General features: G+C 38.0%; 1 protein-coding gene across 1 annotated transcript in view; it reads right to left on the reverse strand.

Moving 5' to 3' along the window:
• The window catches only part of LOC124794944 (transmembrane protein 214-B), a 154,356-nt gene extending 140,037 nt beyond the window's left edge, over positions 1-14,319 (reverse strand). The window contains exons 1-3 of the mRNA XM_047258658.1: positions 14,034-14,319; positions 13,555-13,745; positions 1,632-1,911 (exon numbers count right to left, since the gene is read on the reverse strand). Of these exons, the coding sequence (XP_047114614.1) occupies positions 1,632-1,911; positions 13,555-13,745; positions 14,034-14,157 (595 nt within the window). The 5' untranslated portion in view covers positions 14,158-14,319. The remainder of the gene's footprint in view (positions 1-1,631; positions 1,912-13,554; positions 13,746-14,033) is intronic.
• Between the last annotated feature and the right edge of the window lie 1,741 nt (positions 14,320-16,060).

Raw genomic sequence — 16,060 nt, forward strand, 5'->3', positions numbered from 1 at the left:
AAAGAGAAGGTTTCAGTAGTCTGGATAACCTTACGAGATCAACCTCAAAACCTACCTTCCTCACATCTGGAGACCTCAAATTAAGTTTGTGCCTGAAGATTGTTTCAAGCTAAGTAGGAAGAAAGGAACAAAAAGAAAGGAAGGCATATTGAGCCAGATCCATTTCAGCTGCCAGTAAATATAGAAAGCCACTTCTGATTAACCTGTCTCTAATGGCATACATACTTTCAGCAAATCAGCACTTGTGTCAGCCATGTATTGGAAAAAATGCAAACAGTGATGAGATAAAGGAACTTCCTTGTTTTATCTATTGCAATGTAAAACAAATTATAAGACTGAATGATCTGTTATGTATATAAAAATGTGTAAAATTTATAAACACTGGTCACTGTTTAATGTAGTTCAAAATAAATCATTAAAAATTCGTATTTTGTGTTCTAAACTATTTTCTGGGGCTACAATCATAAGCCACTATTGACTATGTCTTGATCAGAATGAATCAGTGAATATTCTAAAATACCAGAAATTATCACATTGGCGGATACAGAGGCTCTGAAGAGTACATTTCAGGACTTCCCATTCAGTTTCTTTCGGCACATCAAAGGTCTTTTAGGCCATACATCAACTAGCATTGTCTTACAGCGGTACTATCCATTTCAAAAGCTGGCCTCTGCACAAGTTTGTGATGGCCTATTTAAGATACAGCAAAGTGTTTATTTCTGGCATTAAGGATTCCATCTCATTGCAGTCAGTCAAAAACAAATAAAAAAGAGCTGCTACTTCATGCACTTATATTTATAAGAAAAATTGAAGTTGTGACACTACTAAGTCTAATCATATGCCACAAACTTTGTGATGAAATCTGCTCTTAGCTCAATGTACTACAGAAGTTGGCCCAAAAAAAAACCACCAGTTTCACAACCTTATGATTCCGACAGATGCTTGGGTACCTTTGTTTGCAAGTATTGTCATCATCAAGTTTCTTCTGAATCATGTGATGCACTCCTGCGTTGCATATCATGAGTTCAGTAGCAGTTTCATGTGTGGTGACCCAATTATTCCTGATGAACTGGGTCACAACACCTGTAACTGCAGGATTGAAGAGTGAACCTTCACGAACAATAAAAACTCTTACACAGTACCACATAGCATTGGATAACTTAATACTACATAACATGTGAAACATTGTTCTTTAAAAACCTTCTCCGTCCTGTGATAAATTTCTGAAGCATGATTGCATTCTGCAAGTGAATCTTCACAATAGCTGCATGAATTAGGATAGATTAAGGACATTGATAGCTTAGTCTGCTTTTATATTTACATACTTTTAAACATGCCTGACTGCCACTCAATGCCTCCTCTAAGTAATGAGCAGTAATCTATCGTAATTCATGTTGTTATCCCATCATTGGTTCTCCACTGTTTGATTTAATGAAAACTGTTTGTGATTATCTATAGCAGTAACTTAGGCAAAACTGTTCACTTTATGTGAACCACTGACTAAAACATAAGCCACCTATTGGCTACAATGTTATCCCAGTAAAATTAGGTACAATGCCACTACAGCAAAACTCATTTCTATTTGGATTTGCCTAATATTGATGTTAATACTGAAATTATTGCATAAGTACCTTTTGTCATATCATTTGCCATTGACGTCAGACACCATTCATAGTATGACTGAATAACTCCTTCCCCAGCATCTTTGATGGCTCTTCTTAGTAGTTCACGAACCTCCCCTGACAGCAAGCTCAGAGGGTATTCATTTGGTTTTCCTTGGAATACTGGACTGTGCTCCACGCATAGCTTGCTGTTGCAGTAAATAGCAAGTCCTTTAAGCCATACTAATGGTGCTTCTGCAAATCTTGCTTGCCCAATCTTTATTTCAGAATCTAATTCATCAGCTTTAATCTAAAACAGATATCATATCCTTCAAATACTCAATGTCAACAAGAATGCAACTGTCAAATTCATCTTCATAATTTCATGGACTCAGATGCAACTCTTTGGTAGCAAACTATATAAAATAAGTAGAGGTCATTCATCAAACAACAAAGATGTAGTATTAAGAAACATTCCAACAATTGCAAAATTCACTTTGTCCTTCATGATGGTAACATAATACATAGATTCCTAGATCACTGTTTGATGTAGTCAAGAGCGAGCTCGTACAAGAATGGTTCCTCGAAGATCAAAACACTGTATAAGAATAGCTCTTCGAAGATTCAAAACAATCATTCTCGCAAGACACAAGTGAAGAAGGTAACAGGTATCTATTAGTGTTCCTATTGTATGGTGGGCTGCTCATCACAGATCGCCAGGATTCTGAAAACTACAATATGATGTCTTTATTTCACTGACAATGCTGGAATCTGTCCAAGACCAGTAAGGACTATGTATTCCAAGCATATACAGCATTCAGTGGAAGTGTGGTTGCCACTACATTGGCTAAGCTCAACGTTGTATTTCTGATTGCTTTGTGCTAGATAAATCTGCTGTTGAAGAACATGGTATCATCAAGAACACATAGAGGGAATATTAAAAAAAAAATGTTATTTGTCTATATCAATGTCTTCCCCTTCAAAACAAGAACTTTTTCCAGTCCCCAAAATACTTCTGGAACTCGATAGTTGGTACAGCTTTTAATTCTCTCAGTTATTCATTTTTAATCACAACTAGCCTTGTAAAACAATGGCACTTTATGCTTTCTTTATTTTTGGGGACAGAAAAAAGTCATATGGGGCGACGTCTGGCAAATTTGGAGGCAAATGCTTATGAACAAGTAATGATGTGTGAGCAGGTGCATTATCATCGTGTAAATGACAGAAAATGTTTTGTCACAAACTTGGGCTTTAATTTATTCATTTGTCAGATGGTTTCAAGCAAATGGTTCTGAAATTTTAAGCATTACCTCTTACTAATCATTCAACCTTGTGGCAATATGCCATTAAAACTGGATAACTTTGTGAGTATAAACTTCACTTTTGACTGCACTTGTCGATCTTTTTTCAGTCCTCGTGATCCAGAATGCTTCCACTGGTACAACTAACCCTTAGTTCAATGTCAGATCAGTAAAGTAATGTTTCATCACTTGTTACATGATTCTGCATTGTTGTGAACTTCATCTAGTGACTTCTGAACACTCAATGATTTGTTGTTGAGAAGTGAGTATGTTAGCTTATAGGATTGCTAGCCCTCATTGTCATGTACTTTTTAATCTGTTTACTGATGTATAAGTGTGTTGTGTTTGTCTTTGCACTATAACATTTCTGCTACTGATTCTCTGTTCTAAGTGCAGTGCAATACACCTCCTCAGAGAAGGTATCAGGAGCAAGATTAACTAGGATGGACAGTGTTGCCAGATGTTCATGTGTCATACTTTTCAGCAGTGTTGTATAGTGTGGTCATGGGTTTTTCTTTTTTAGAAGGGAAATATTACAAAATATCATGTTCTATTATACCATTGTTTTCCTTTTGACATTGTAATATCTTTGTGGAAGACTAAGCCAGTGAATCCACTGGACTCACATTTGGAAGGAGAAGGCTTTGTGCACTGTCTGCCCATCCTGACTTGGGTTTTTCATGGTTTCTTCAAGCTGCTAAAGTAGATACTAGGATGGTTCCATTGATTAGGTCATGGCCAACTTCCTACCCTACCTTTGCCTGATCCTATCCCCTACGTTTGATATTTGTATTTATTATTTTTGTATTGCATATGACATGTCAAATACTGTTGTACTCAATAGTCCAAGGACAAATGAATGAATAAATAAATAAACTTGCATTCACCAGTTTTTGTTTGAAATTAGTTTCAGAATAATTTTTGCTGTCATACATCCCATAGCCAAAATGTCATGACAAAATAATGTAATTGGATAGATAAAAAATCTACTCACCAAGCAGTGGCAGAACACACACAAAATAATGTTACAATTAGCCAAGCTTTCAGAGCCAGTGGCTCCTCCTTCAGCCAGAAGGGTTGAAGGGAAAGGAAGGTAGGTGACGGAAAAGGACTGGAGAGGTCTGGGAAAAGGGTTGGATTTTGGGAAAGTCATCCAAAACTGTGGGTCACTGTGACTTTCCCAAAACCTACCCCTTTTCCCAGACCTGTCCAGTTCTTTTTCCTTCACCTGTCATCCTTCCCCTTCAACCCTTCTTCCTGAAGAAGGAACCACTGGTTTTGAAAGATTGCCTAATTATAACCTCCTTTTATATATAATAGAGGGATACGGCGAAGACCTCAACGGTAGTGAAGACGGAGATGAAGATCATCGGTACGGCGGAACTGGCGGAAGAGGCAAGCATTATCAACAAGATAAAGCATATTGAAAAGCCCAGACACGTCTGTGTGGCAACCACCGGTACTCTGGCCAGCGTCTGTTCACCATGTGAGGTGCGGCTGAACACCAAGCTCCAGGAACTAACAATCCCTGGTTCTAACTACCCAGCATTAGCTGGAACTTAATTACAAGCAGTATGATTCGTACAAGTAAAATTAATATTACCCCAGGTGGCCAATCCACTCGCCCTGTGGCGACAACCAAGCTATCGGATTCTGGGGAGCTTGGGCTCGTACGACAGAGAAAGTCGGAGTTCTCTAGTAAACGTCCACGAAAGTCCCATACATTTATTGGCACTTTTAACATTCAGACACTAATTCAGACAGGCAAACTTCATAATCTTACAACAGAACTCAACAAACAGAAAATTCAAATCCTTGCTCTCCAAGAGACCAGATTCACTGATTCAGAAACAATAGACTACAACAATTACCGTATCTTTAAAAGTAAAACAGACAAGAAAATTGGCAAAGGAGCTGCAATATTTGGCATGGCTTTTATTGTAAATAAGGACACCCTTGACTCTGTTATAGACATGAATCAAATCAGTAACAGACTAATGACCATGCGAATCAAGCACACCAACAAAATATATACATTTATTAATGTTCATGCACCTACCAACATTGCCAACAAAAAAGAACCGGAGAAGACAGAAAAATTTTGGGAAAAACTCGAAACTGAAATGTCCAAAATTCCAAAGGAGGATGTAAAAATTCTTCTAGGGGATTTCAACGTGCAAATTGGCAAAGAGAGGAAATATAAAAAAAACAGTCGGTAATTACCCTGCACACAAATTCACAAACAAGAACGGCATGAGACTCATCGAGTTATGTCAGCAAAACAAACTAAAAATCGTGACAACATCACTTCGAAAAGACCCCAAGAAACAAAATACATGGAGATCACCAAACCTTCAGCTTGGTGAATTTCAAATAGACCACGTTGCGATCTCCTATGACTTCCAGAAAGAAATACACGACGTTCAAGTCCGCAGAGGGGCAAATATAGATTCTGACCACTACCTTACCAGAGTTAAAATTAAATTCACTCCAAAAAGGAAACGCCAAAGGAAATCACCACTAATTCCCAAATTTGACTTGAAAAATATCAAGGAATCAGAAATTACAGAAGCATGGGATAAACAACCAACAAACAACTGGAAAGATTTCCGAACGAAAATTATACAAAAAGCAAGAGATTTGATTCCGTTAAAGAAAATATCCAAGCATCCATGGTGGAATTCGAATTGTGATAACGCATTAGAAGAGAGACAACAAGCCTTTTTAAATTACAATTGTGACAAATCAGAAACCACACAACAAACATTTTTCAAAGTGAGAAAACAAACAGCTAAAATACTTAGACAAACTAAAAGAAAATACCTTAATGAACAGCTAAACACAATTGAAGAAAACTTTAAGAACCACAACACTCAAGATTTTTATAAAATATTCGCAAATCAAATCAAAGGATACACTCCACAAAATCTCTGCTTCCGGAAACAGAATGGAAAATTGGCACTAACTAACAAAGAAAATTGCCAAGAACTAGCTAAATATTTCTCACAACTCCTAAATTGCCCACAACCAAGTACAAGATTCCCCAGATTACAACCAGAACACACGAATGAGACTTCACTACCACCATCTCAAGAAGAAATTTATAGTCACATTAGAAAACTCAAAAATAATAAATCATCGGGAGAAGATGGAATTGTAGCTGAACTACTGAAAAACCTTGGTCCAAATTCGTTAAAAGAGATCACTAGCATCATCAAAGAAATTTGGCAGACAGAAAATATCCCAGAGGAGTGGAAGTGTGCACTAATTCACCCATTGCACAAAAAGGGAGAAAGATCAGACGTAAACAACTACAGAGGCATTTCACTTTTACCAGTTACCTACAAAATTCTATCTGCATGTCTCCTAAAGAGGGCACAAGAACAACTAGAACATACAATTTCAGACTACCAAGCAGGCTTTCGTCCTAATAGATCATGCCCGGAACAGATATTCAACCTTAAAACTATTTTAAAGATTAAAGCAATCAGGTCAAAACCAATAATCTGCACATTCGTTGATTTCAAAAAGGCATACGATTCCATAGACAGACAGTCTCTATGTCACATTCTCGAAGAACGAGGCCTAGACACTAAAACCCGAAAACTAATTGAACAAACACTAACAGAAACCAAATCAAAAATTAAATTCAGAGGGGAAATTTCGGAACCATTCTCAATTAAAACAGGAGTAAGACAAGGAGATGGGATCTCACCACTATTATTCAATATAGTTTTGGACAAAGTTATGAAAGAGTGGGAAGTAACACTAAGGAAACAAAGCTTTTGGAAGCCAATTGAACTAGGAAGAGGTAAAGGAAAATTGAACATCCCTTATTTAGCGTTTGCAGATGACTTGGCAATTATAACTGACAGTGAAGAAACAGCAGTAAAACAAATTGAGACACTTAAAGAATGTGCTGAGAAGGTTGGCCTGCAAATCTCCTTTGAGAAGACAGAATTCATCTGCTCAAAATTAGATATTTCGAAACTAAAAACAAAGTATGGTGAAATAACTAGAGTCAAGCACTTTAAGTATCTCGGTGAAGTTATTGAACCAACAGGACTTGAGAAAATAGCACAAAAAAACCGATTACAGAAAATCAAGAAAGTATTCGGACTTATTCAAAATATATATAACAAGAAATGTCTATCAAAAGGCACTAAAATCAGACACTACAACACAGTCATCAAACCAACAGTCACATATGCAAGTGAAACACTCTCCCTGAATAGAAAATTAGATTTACACGAAATTAAGAAAGTAGAGAGAAAAATTATTAGAAAAATCCTAGGACCACGATACACACAAGATGGATACAGGCTGCAGACTACCGAGACAACCGAAAAAATATCAAACATCGAGGCAGATATCAGGAAGAGGCGGATGAAGTTTTATGGACATATAGACAGATTACCTGGAAACAGGTTAACTAAACGTCTATTGGACTATATGACATCACTTAAGGCAACAATACCCTGGGTAACTGAAGTTAAGAAGGATTTGAAAAAGGCAAAAATTGACATAACAAACACATCAGACCGGGATACATTCAGAAGAAAAATCGACAAGTGGAAGTTTACTCCAGAGACGGAATCCAAACCTTTCCGACCAAAGTGGACCGAAGAAAGGAAGAAGGCCTTTGGGGAGGCAATGAAGAAATACTGGGGAAATAAGAAGAACATTAAGAAATGTTAATCACCTGCTTATCGTTCTCCCATGGGGACATTCGCTAATAATAATAATAATAATAGAGGGAAACATTCCACATGGGAAAAGTATATCTAAAAACAAAGATGATGGGACTTACCAAACGAAAGCGCTGGCAGGTTGATAGACATACAAACAAACACAAACATACACACAAACAAACACAAACATACACACAAAATTCAAGCTTTTGCAACCAATGGTTGCTTCATCAGAAAAGAGGGAAGGAGAGGGAAAGAAGAAAGGATGTGGGTTTTAAGGGAAAGGGTAAGGAGTCATTCCAATCCCGGGAGCGGAAAGACTTACCTTAGGGGGAAAAAAGGACAGGTATACACTCGCGCGCGCACGCACGCACACACACACACACACACACACACACACACACACACACACACACACACACACACACCCATCCGCACATACACAGTCACAAGCAGACATTTTTCATTTGCGGAGGGAATGTAAATAAAACTTAATGGGGTCGTTGTGGGGGTGTTGTGAGGGTGACATGGTATTAGAAGGTGGACAGTGTAACATGAGGCTGAAGTGAAAATGAAAATAAAAATATATTGGGAGAGATAAAGATGAACTACAAAGCAACTGGAGATCTGGTGTGAAAAAAAAAAAGGCGTGAAAAAAGGCGAAAAAGTGTTGGTAAATGCTGGGCTATGTTGATCCTGTGGTGAACTTGGGTTGGTAGACAATGATGTGCACAAAGGTTAGGTGGTTGTGTTGCCGCCAAAACACTTTAAAGGGTGGAGAAATTTGGGAAAATTTCGAAAAAACTGTGTGTAAATGTATTAAAAGGAGTGGTTTTGTGGTGGCAGATTATGAAGATGAGGCTAACAATCATCTGACGAAGAAATAATGACGTTAAAACTTGTGGGAAGCGGCTAAAAATGATCAGTGATGTGATAAAAACGGAAATGGAAATAAAGCGAAAGTTATTAGAACTAGCCGAAATGGTTGTTAAATAGGTGAAAGGAACTGTTTGTGAACTGGAAACGGTGGATTTTATAGCAGCGGTAGTGTTCAAAGCGGAAAAAAAATTTTTTTTGGTTATGGTTTGGAAGTGGGTTACGTATTATTGAGTATATATAGGCGGGATAAAATTGTATGGTAGATTACGGTAAAAAGGAGAAGGTGAATACAAAGTGAAACTACTTGCAAAAACAGAAAGAGAAAATAAGATGACAGAAAAGATTTCGAAATGCAACAGTGACAATAACAAACATAATTGTTGGGTTCAAATTAATGATACGAATATAATAGAGGGAAACATTCCACGTGGGAAAAATATATCTAAAAACAAAGATGATGTGACTTACCAAAATGTCTGCTTGTGACTGTGTATGTGTGGATGGATATGTGTGTGTGTGTGCGCGCGCGCGAGTGTATACCTGTCCTTTTTTCCCCCTAAGGTAAGTCTTTCCGCTCCCGGGATTGGAATGACTCCTTACCCTCTCCCTTAAAACCCACTTCCTTTCGTCTTTCCCTCTTTCCTGATGAGGCAACAGTTTGTTGCGAAAGCTTGAATTTTGTGTGTATGTATGTGTCTGTTTGTGTTTCTATCGACCTGCCAGCGCTTTCGTAAGCGATGTTGAAGACATGTGTTACTCTTGCTTACCTGCTATGGGCTGCCTTTACAGGTATGACATAATAATGGCCTAACAACTTTTAGCATTGTACTTGATAATGGTACACACACACACACACACACACACACACACACACACACACACACACACACACACATCCATCTGCACATATACAGACATTCAACTGCATGCAAAAAGCTAAGTGTAACCACTGCTTTATATAATTTAAGCAATCTATCTCTTCTGCTGGTTTTAAAACTCGGTTTGATTGTGGCACATACTTCTAGAATTTAAGTAATTCTGCACTCACATCATTATTTGATGTTTAATGACATCATAACCAAGATAAAGGAATTTTTAATGTTTCCCTAGAACTTCATTGTTAATGACTACTTCAGTTGTAATTGGTTCACACACTCTAATGTCATCACTTTATTAACTGAAATTTCTCATGTTGAGAAATGAGGAGTGATTTGTTGTATTTGGTAAAACACTTTTTACAGATAAGATCGCATAAACACTACTTTATTTTTGACAACCAGTTTCAACAGGCTCTGTTGTCATCTTCTGATCTTCAAAAATTATTGTTACAAAACATGAACATGGCAAATTAGAACATCATGCCTGGCTGTCTTATTAGTTGATAAAATGTAGCACATTATGCAATGGTTTGTCAGAAATAAAACATTTACAACCAAACAGCACGTTCTGCACATGGTCATGTGCTCACAGATGATTGTTAAAAGTTAAAAAACACAATACAAAGTAAAATGTACACTACCACATCTTTTTACGTTAGCTTGACATGTTCCGTTCACTTACGAACAATCTTAGACGTATGGTACAGCATCATATGAATTGTACCACATGTGGCGACTAAGATGATTCATCAATGAAAGGCACACGTCAAGCTAATATAAACTGCTTTGCTGTTGTACAGTTTACTGTGCTTTTTAAATTTTTAACAATCATCTGTGAGAGCTACATATACGAACAGGGCCACGTGCACAAGGTGTTTCCTGATTGTAAACATTTTATTTCAGACAAACCTCTGCATAATGTGCCACATTATATCCACTAACATGACAGCATGGCATGAGGTTCTAAGTCACAATGTTCCCATATTGTGACAATTTTTGAAGACCAAATGATGACAGCAAAGCCTGAGGAAACTGGCTGTCAAAAATAAATAAGTATTTCGCCAATCTTGGTCACTGAAAGCTTTTTACTTATTTGTTACGTTAACATGCAGATACAGACCACATTTTACATAATTTGCTGTTTCAGCTAAAATCACTTGACCATTTACATAGTATATTGCATCTAAAATAGTGTTATAAAAAATCTGTCAATCACAATGTTATTTTATTTGAGCAATCAATGTACAATGATGAGCCAAAACATTATGACCAACTGCTTCATAGCTTGTTTGTCCATCTTTGGAACAAAATACATCACTGATTCTGCATATCAGGGATCTGACACTTGGTTGGTAGGCTTGTGGAGGTGTGTGACATTAGATGTCTATGCACAGGTCACATAATTCATGTGAATAACGTGTCATTGACTTGTGTACGCACTGATGGCGCCTGACAGCAATCCAGATGGGTTCCGTAGGACTTACATCTGGCGAACTTGGTCACCGAGACATCAACACGAGATCACTGTAATGCTCTTCAAAGCACTGTAGTGCTGATCTAGCTCAGAGACACAGACAATTATACTGCTGAAAGATGACATCGCTGTGGGAGAAAACATCAAATATGAAGGGATGCAGGTGGTTTGCAGCTGTCAGAGTGTTTTCTGATTACTACCACAGATCCCATGCAAGCACGGGAGATGTCTCCCGTACCATATAATTGCTCCCACCAGCCTACGTCCGTGGTGCACTGTACATTTCGAGCCATAGTTCGCCCCAATGACGGCATTTGTGAAGGCGACCCATTTCTTCGCTAGGGTGATCCCCCATCCGTGTCTACTCTGCTTACATACTTTTCTCACCACGTCAGGTGCCCACTGTGTCATCAGGTGGCATCCAATGTTGCGGTGGGCAGTGGTATTAATGCTTTGGCTGATCAGTGTAAGGAGGTGCATTACATTCTTAACATTTTTCTATTAGCTAGGTCACGGTGAAAACACAATTTGTGATTGTTTTGATTTCACATAAATCATTCTGTGCAACATTTATAATTGCTTCTGCTTTCTTTTCCTTTTTTTCTATACTATCTTTGCACAGATTTTATGTACTGTGCATAGCACACTTACAGGCCTATCCCATTTTAAACCCATCAACATTCTAAAATGCATGATGCACCACTGCTACATTCCGTTCACCTAGCAAATGTTCATAATTTCAGTAACAGTTCAAAAATATTTTAGTATTTCATTCGAACTGAAATTGCTCAGAGTTTATATCATAAAATGGTGTTGATAAATGTTTGTTTCAAGTTCACTTTATCTAATAAATCTTTACATCTCCCATTTTCATTCTTATTAGTCCAAAGATCAGTAAAATTATTTTTCAAGTATGGAAAGTAAGAGAAGCTTAACCATCTAGGTTCGATTCCACCATTATTTGGTATGCTCTCTTCTGTCTCTCAAATCATGTTCTGTATCACACAAGTTTATCCCAACTGCCTTAATGTTCCTTTCTTCAGTTTTGGTTACGGATGGTCCCCCCCCCCCCCCCCACCCAAATATGTGGTAACATCTCTAGCATTAACAAATGTATCAACAGAAGAAGAAATATATTCATCATAGCTGAAAAATAAGTTGGTTGTTACCTGTAACAAGGTTTACAAACTAAAAAAATTATGAAAGTAAATACCTGCATCAAGAGTAAGGAAGAGTCAAGTGTGAAATAAACTGACAAAGCACGTAGTTGTACATGAAGGATCATACACCAAGTGAAATCACAATAACTAAGACAGCTGTAATAAATTGTTAAATGTATGATTAATGTACTTGATTAACAAACGAAGGTAGGGACTCTCCCTTGATTTCTTCAATGTATTTGACTCTACATCACAATATTCTGTTTAAGGAGTTTCCTTGTTGAGGAAAGAGCAAATATTGTGTCTGGAGATGAAAGAGACATTATGCAGTGTCTTTGAATGAAAGGTGGAGTTAACTGTGTATTCAGAACAAAAGAAAACTCTACTCTCAAGTGTAATCTTCCACAGTTCATTTGTTCTCCAACAGCTAATTGCCAGTCATTGTCTGGATACTTATCTAAACTTGGAGTTAAAATGGTATCAATGCTGTCACAAATTGGTCACAACCAGAAGAACTATGGATTTACTCATTTTGACATTTTTACATGTCACCTCTTTCCTACCTTCAGCCCTAACCTTCAGACTGTGTGTGTCTTATCTCCTCCCTATTTAGTAATCTATAGAATGTCTGTTTCATTTCTGGGTTGAAATTTCTCCACATTTTCCAGCACAATACTTACAAATCACAGTTTCTATCCCCCATGTCCACTGCCATTCCTAGGAATGTTAGGATTGTTGTTCCCCAATAATAAAATTTTCCAGATAATAAGCTATATGTACTTGCCCAACACATTCCAGAATGCTAGACACACACACACACACACACACACACACACACACACACACACACCAACAACAACAACAATGCTGTGTTACCTAAACTTCATGTACTTCGAAAATGTGCCATCATCTTTCCGGACACTTTCTTCCATTCAGTATAATTACTGGTCACTAAAATAAAAAATAATGTACTGCTTCAGTAGGAGTAATTATGTTTAACGATGATATAATCATTACTAACTGACTTATACCAAGTGATGAGGAGGGTGGACACAACATGGATTATGGAAACTGTAAAGGTCTATTTCACAGAGAATAAATGGCGGTAAAAAATTACAGGGCCTACATGCAATCTGCACAAATAATACACTGCAAACAAACAAAATTACTTTCAGTTTACAGGTCTCTATAAAAATGGAACACACAGCAGTGACACTTTACACTTGCACACAACTCTGTGATGCAAGAAAAACATGTAATAGAGCCTGCTCCAAACTAAGAGGTACCATATTCTTAACATAAAAAATGACCTTTAATCTACAGTAAATGATGAATTACTGCTGAGAATGAATGCCAGATTGGTATACCCATACTTGTGTTACTATATCCTGACTTGTGACAGTGTCATAAATGTGCACATAAAAAGGAAACACACTTATTTCTGATGAACTCATGTATACCCATATATCAGTATCTGCAGCGGAACAACATTTTTGACATACATAATTAGGCCCCCCACAGGCAGACAAAAAGTAAACCAATTTTACAGTATCACTACAATCAAACCCACCAGTTTCACAGCAGCCTCAATATTTTTTGGAGGTGCAATTTTTTCTTTTGGGGCTTCTTTCTTTTTCTCTGGCTGCTTCTTAGGTTGTTTCTTTTCACCGTTTTCTTTTACAGCGACACTTTCCTTTCCTTGCGGCTTCCTGTTTTCTTTATCCAAGGCACTGTACAGCGTTTTCACTTGCGATAGAGGAACTGTAATATAACCATAAAATCATTAAATTGTCTTGTTTCCTTCTAGCATACCGCAATTACCATACAATCACATTTGACACACAATTTTTCACTGGAAGTAGTACCAATATAGATGACAAAGACGACGTCGATAACGACATACGAAAGGCAACAATTAGTTCGTTAATTAACACATCTGGAAGAGGATAACGCAACATATCTTATAAAACTATGATATAAATTTTGTAATATTCAATATATTTTGCAGCTTCTGGTTCAATTATTGGGTAATATGTAATGACAACTTACGAATGTCTTCAACTTTAGGTGCATTCTCTACAAATTTCTTTTTTTCATTCTTGCTGAGTTTTTTGACTGCCTGACCATTTGCTTTCTGCTTATTTTTACCCACAAATTCCCACTGACCAGACATTGTATAGAGAGTATTTTGCTCTTTCTAGTTATTAATTAATAATATCAGTAACTTAACAAGCTCTCCAAATTCGGAGTTCAATTATTGTCAACACACGTGCCTGGTAGTGTATTTAAACTGACAAAACAGCGCAAAGATGTTCACATGTATGTCACGTCTCCGTAGTCACGTTGGCAAAACTTTCAGGCCAGCCAACAATGCGACGCCCATCATGATGTCAATGACCGAAAGGGCGTGACAGGTAGCGGCTTTCAAAACTAAGAAGGCATGGTGTTGTTTATTATATTGAAAATAGTTTATGGTTCTGTGGGGATAGTTTCTAGTCAAAGACAGATAAGCACGTATTTGTATATGTGATGATAATCTATATGAACGGTATAGTGATATTAAAATGCAAATAACAATATCATCATTCTTCGTTTATATACGGCACTTCCGAAAGATGAAATGGAATTTAGGTAATCGTTTTTCGCTGTGGTGTTTACTTGTTATGGTCTGTAGCGGATTTGCTGGCCTGTGAAATATGGCGGCTGGAAAACAGCTGATACAGTTAATGATTTAAACAACACAATCGCAATTTCTCTCTTTACACGATGTGTTAACAGTTTCAGTCTAATATTTCTACTTCTCCCTCACTGTACAAAAAGCCATTCCATCCATATTAGCCGAAAATTTTTAAAAACAAGGCGAAACTTGACAGCACATTTCAAAACCAGTTGCGAAAACATGGAAGCGAAATTTGACTGCGGAATTGGAAAACCAGCTACCAGAATCGATTTTGAAATGTTTACATGACCACCCAGAAGCCTTACTGGGAAATCGATTTACGAAATCCGGTATAGCGAGTCCCATGAGAACGGGGTGATTTAAGTCATCCCTGACTAATATCAACACCAACATTAAAGATATACACTGAGGCGCCAAAGAAACTGGTATAGGCATGCTATTAAAATACAGAGGCAGAACACGGCACTGCGGTCGGCAAGCCCATGTGACAACAAGTGTCTGGCGCAGATGTTAGATCTCTTCTATTGCTACAATGGCAGGTTATCAAGATTTAATTGAGTTTGAACGTGGTGTAATAGTCGGTGCACGAGCGATGGGACATAGCATCTCAGAGGTAGCAATGAAATGGGAATTTTCCCGTACGACCATTTCACGAGTGTAACGTGAATATCAGAAATCCGGTAAAGCATCAAATCTCCGACATCGCTGTGGCCGGAAAAAGATACTGCAAGAACGGGTCCAACGACGACTGAAGAGAATCGTTCAACGTGATCGAAGTGCAACCATTCTGCAAATCTGCTGGAGTATCGTTTCAAATTGTATCGAGTGGATGAGCGGATGGATGTGTAGAGGTACGGAGGCAACCTCATGAACCCATGGACCCTGCATGTCAGCAGCAGACTGTTCGAGCTGGTGGAGGCTCTGTAATGGTGTGGGGTGTGTGCAGTTGGAGTGACATTGGACCCCTCATACGTCTAAATTCAACTCTGGCAGTTGACATATACATAAGCATCCTGCCCGATCACCGCCATCCATTCATGTCCATTGTGCATTCCAACATACTTGGGCAATTCCAGCAGAATAACGCGACACCCCACACGTCCAGCATTGTTACAGAGTGGCTCCAGGAACACTCTTCTGAGGTTTAGCACTGCTGGTGGTCACCAGACTCTCCAGACACGAACATTATTGAGCATATCTGGGATGCCTTGCAATATGCTATTTATAAGATATCTCCACCCCCTCGTACTCTTACGGATTTATGGACAGCCATGCAGGATTCAGGGAGTCAGTTCCCTCCAGCACTACTTCAGACATTAGTCGAGTCCATGTCACATCGTGTTGCAGCACTTCTGCATGTTTGTGGGGGGACCTACATGATATTAGGCAGTTGTAC

Source organism: Schistocerca piceifrons, chromosome 4, assembly GCF_021461385.2.
Source record: "Schistocerca piceifrons isolate TAMUIC-IGC-003096 chromosome 4, iqSchPice1.1, whole genome shotgun sequence".
In the NCBI taxonomy this organism is placed as follows: Eukaryota; Metazoa; Arthropoda; class Insecta; order Orthoptera; family Acrididae; genus Schistocerca; species Schistocerca piceifrons.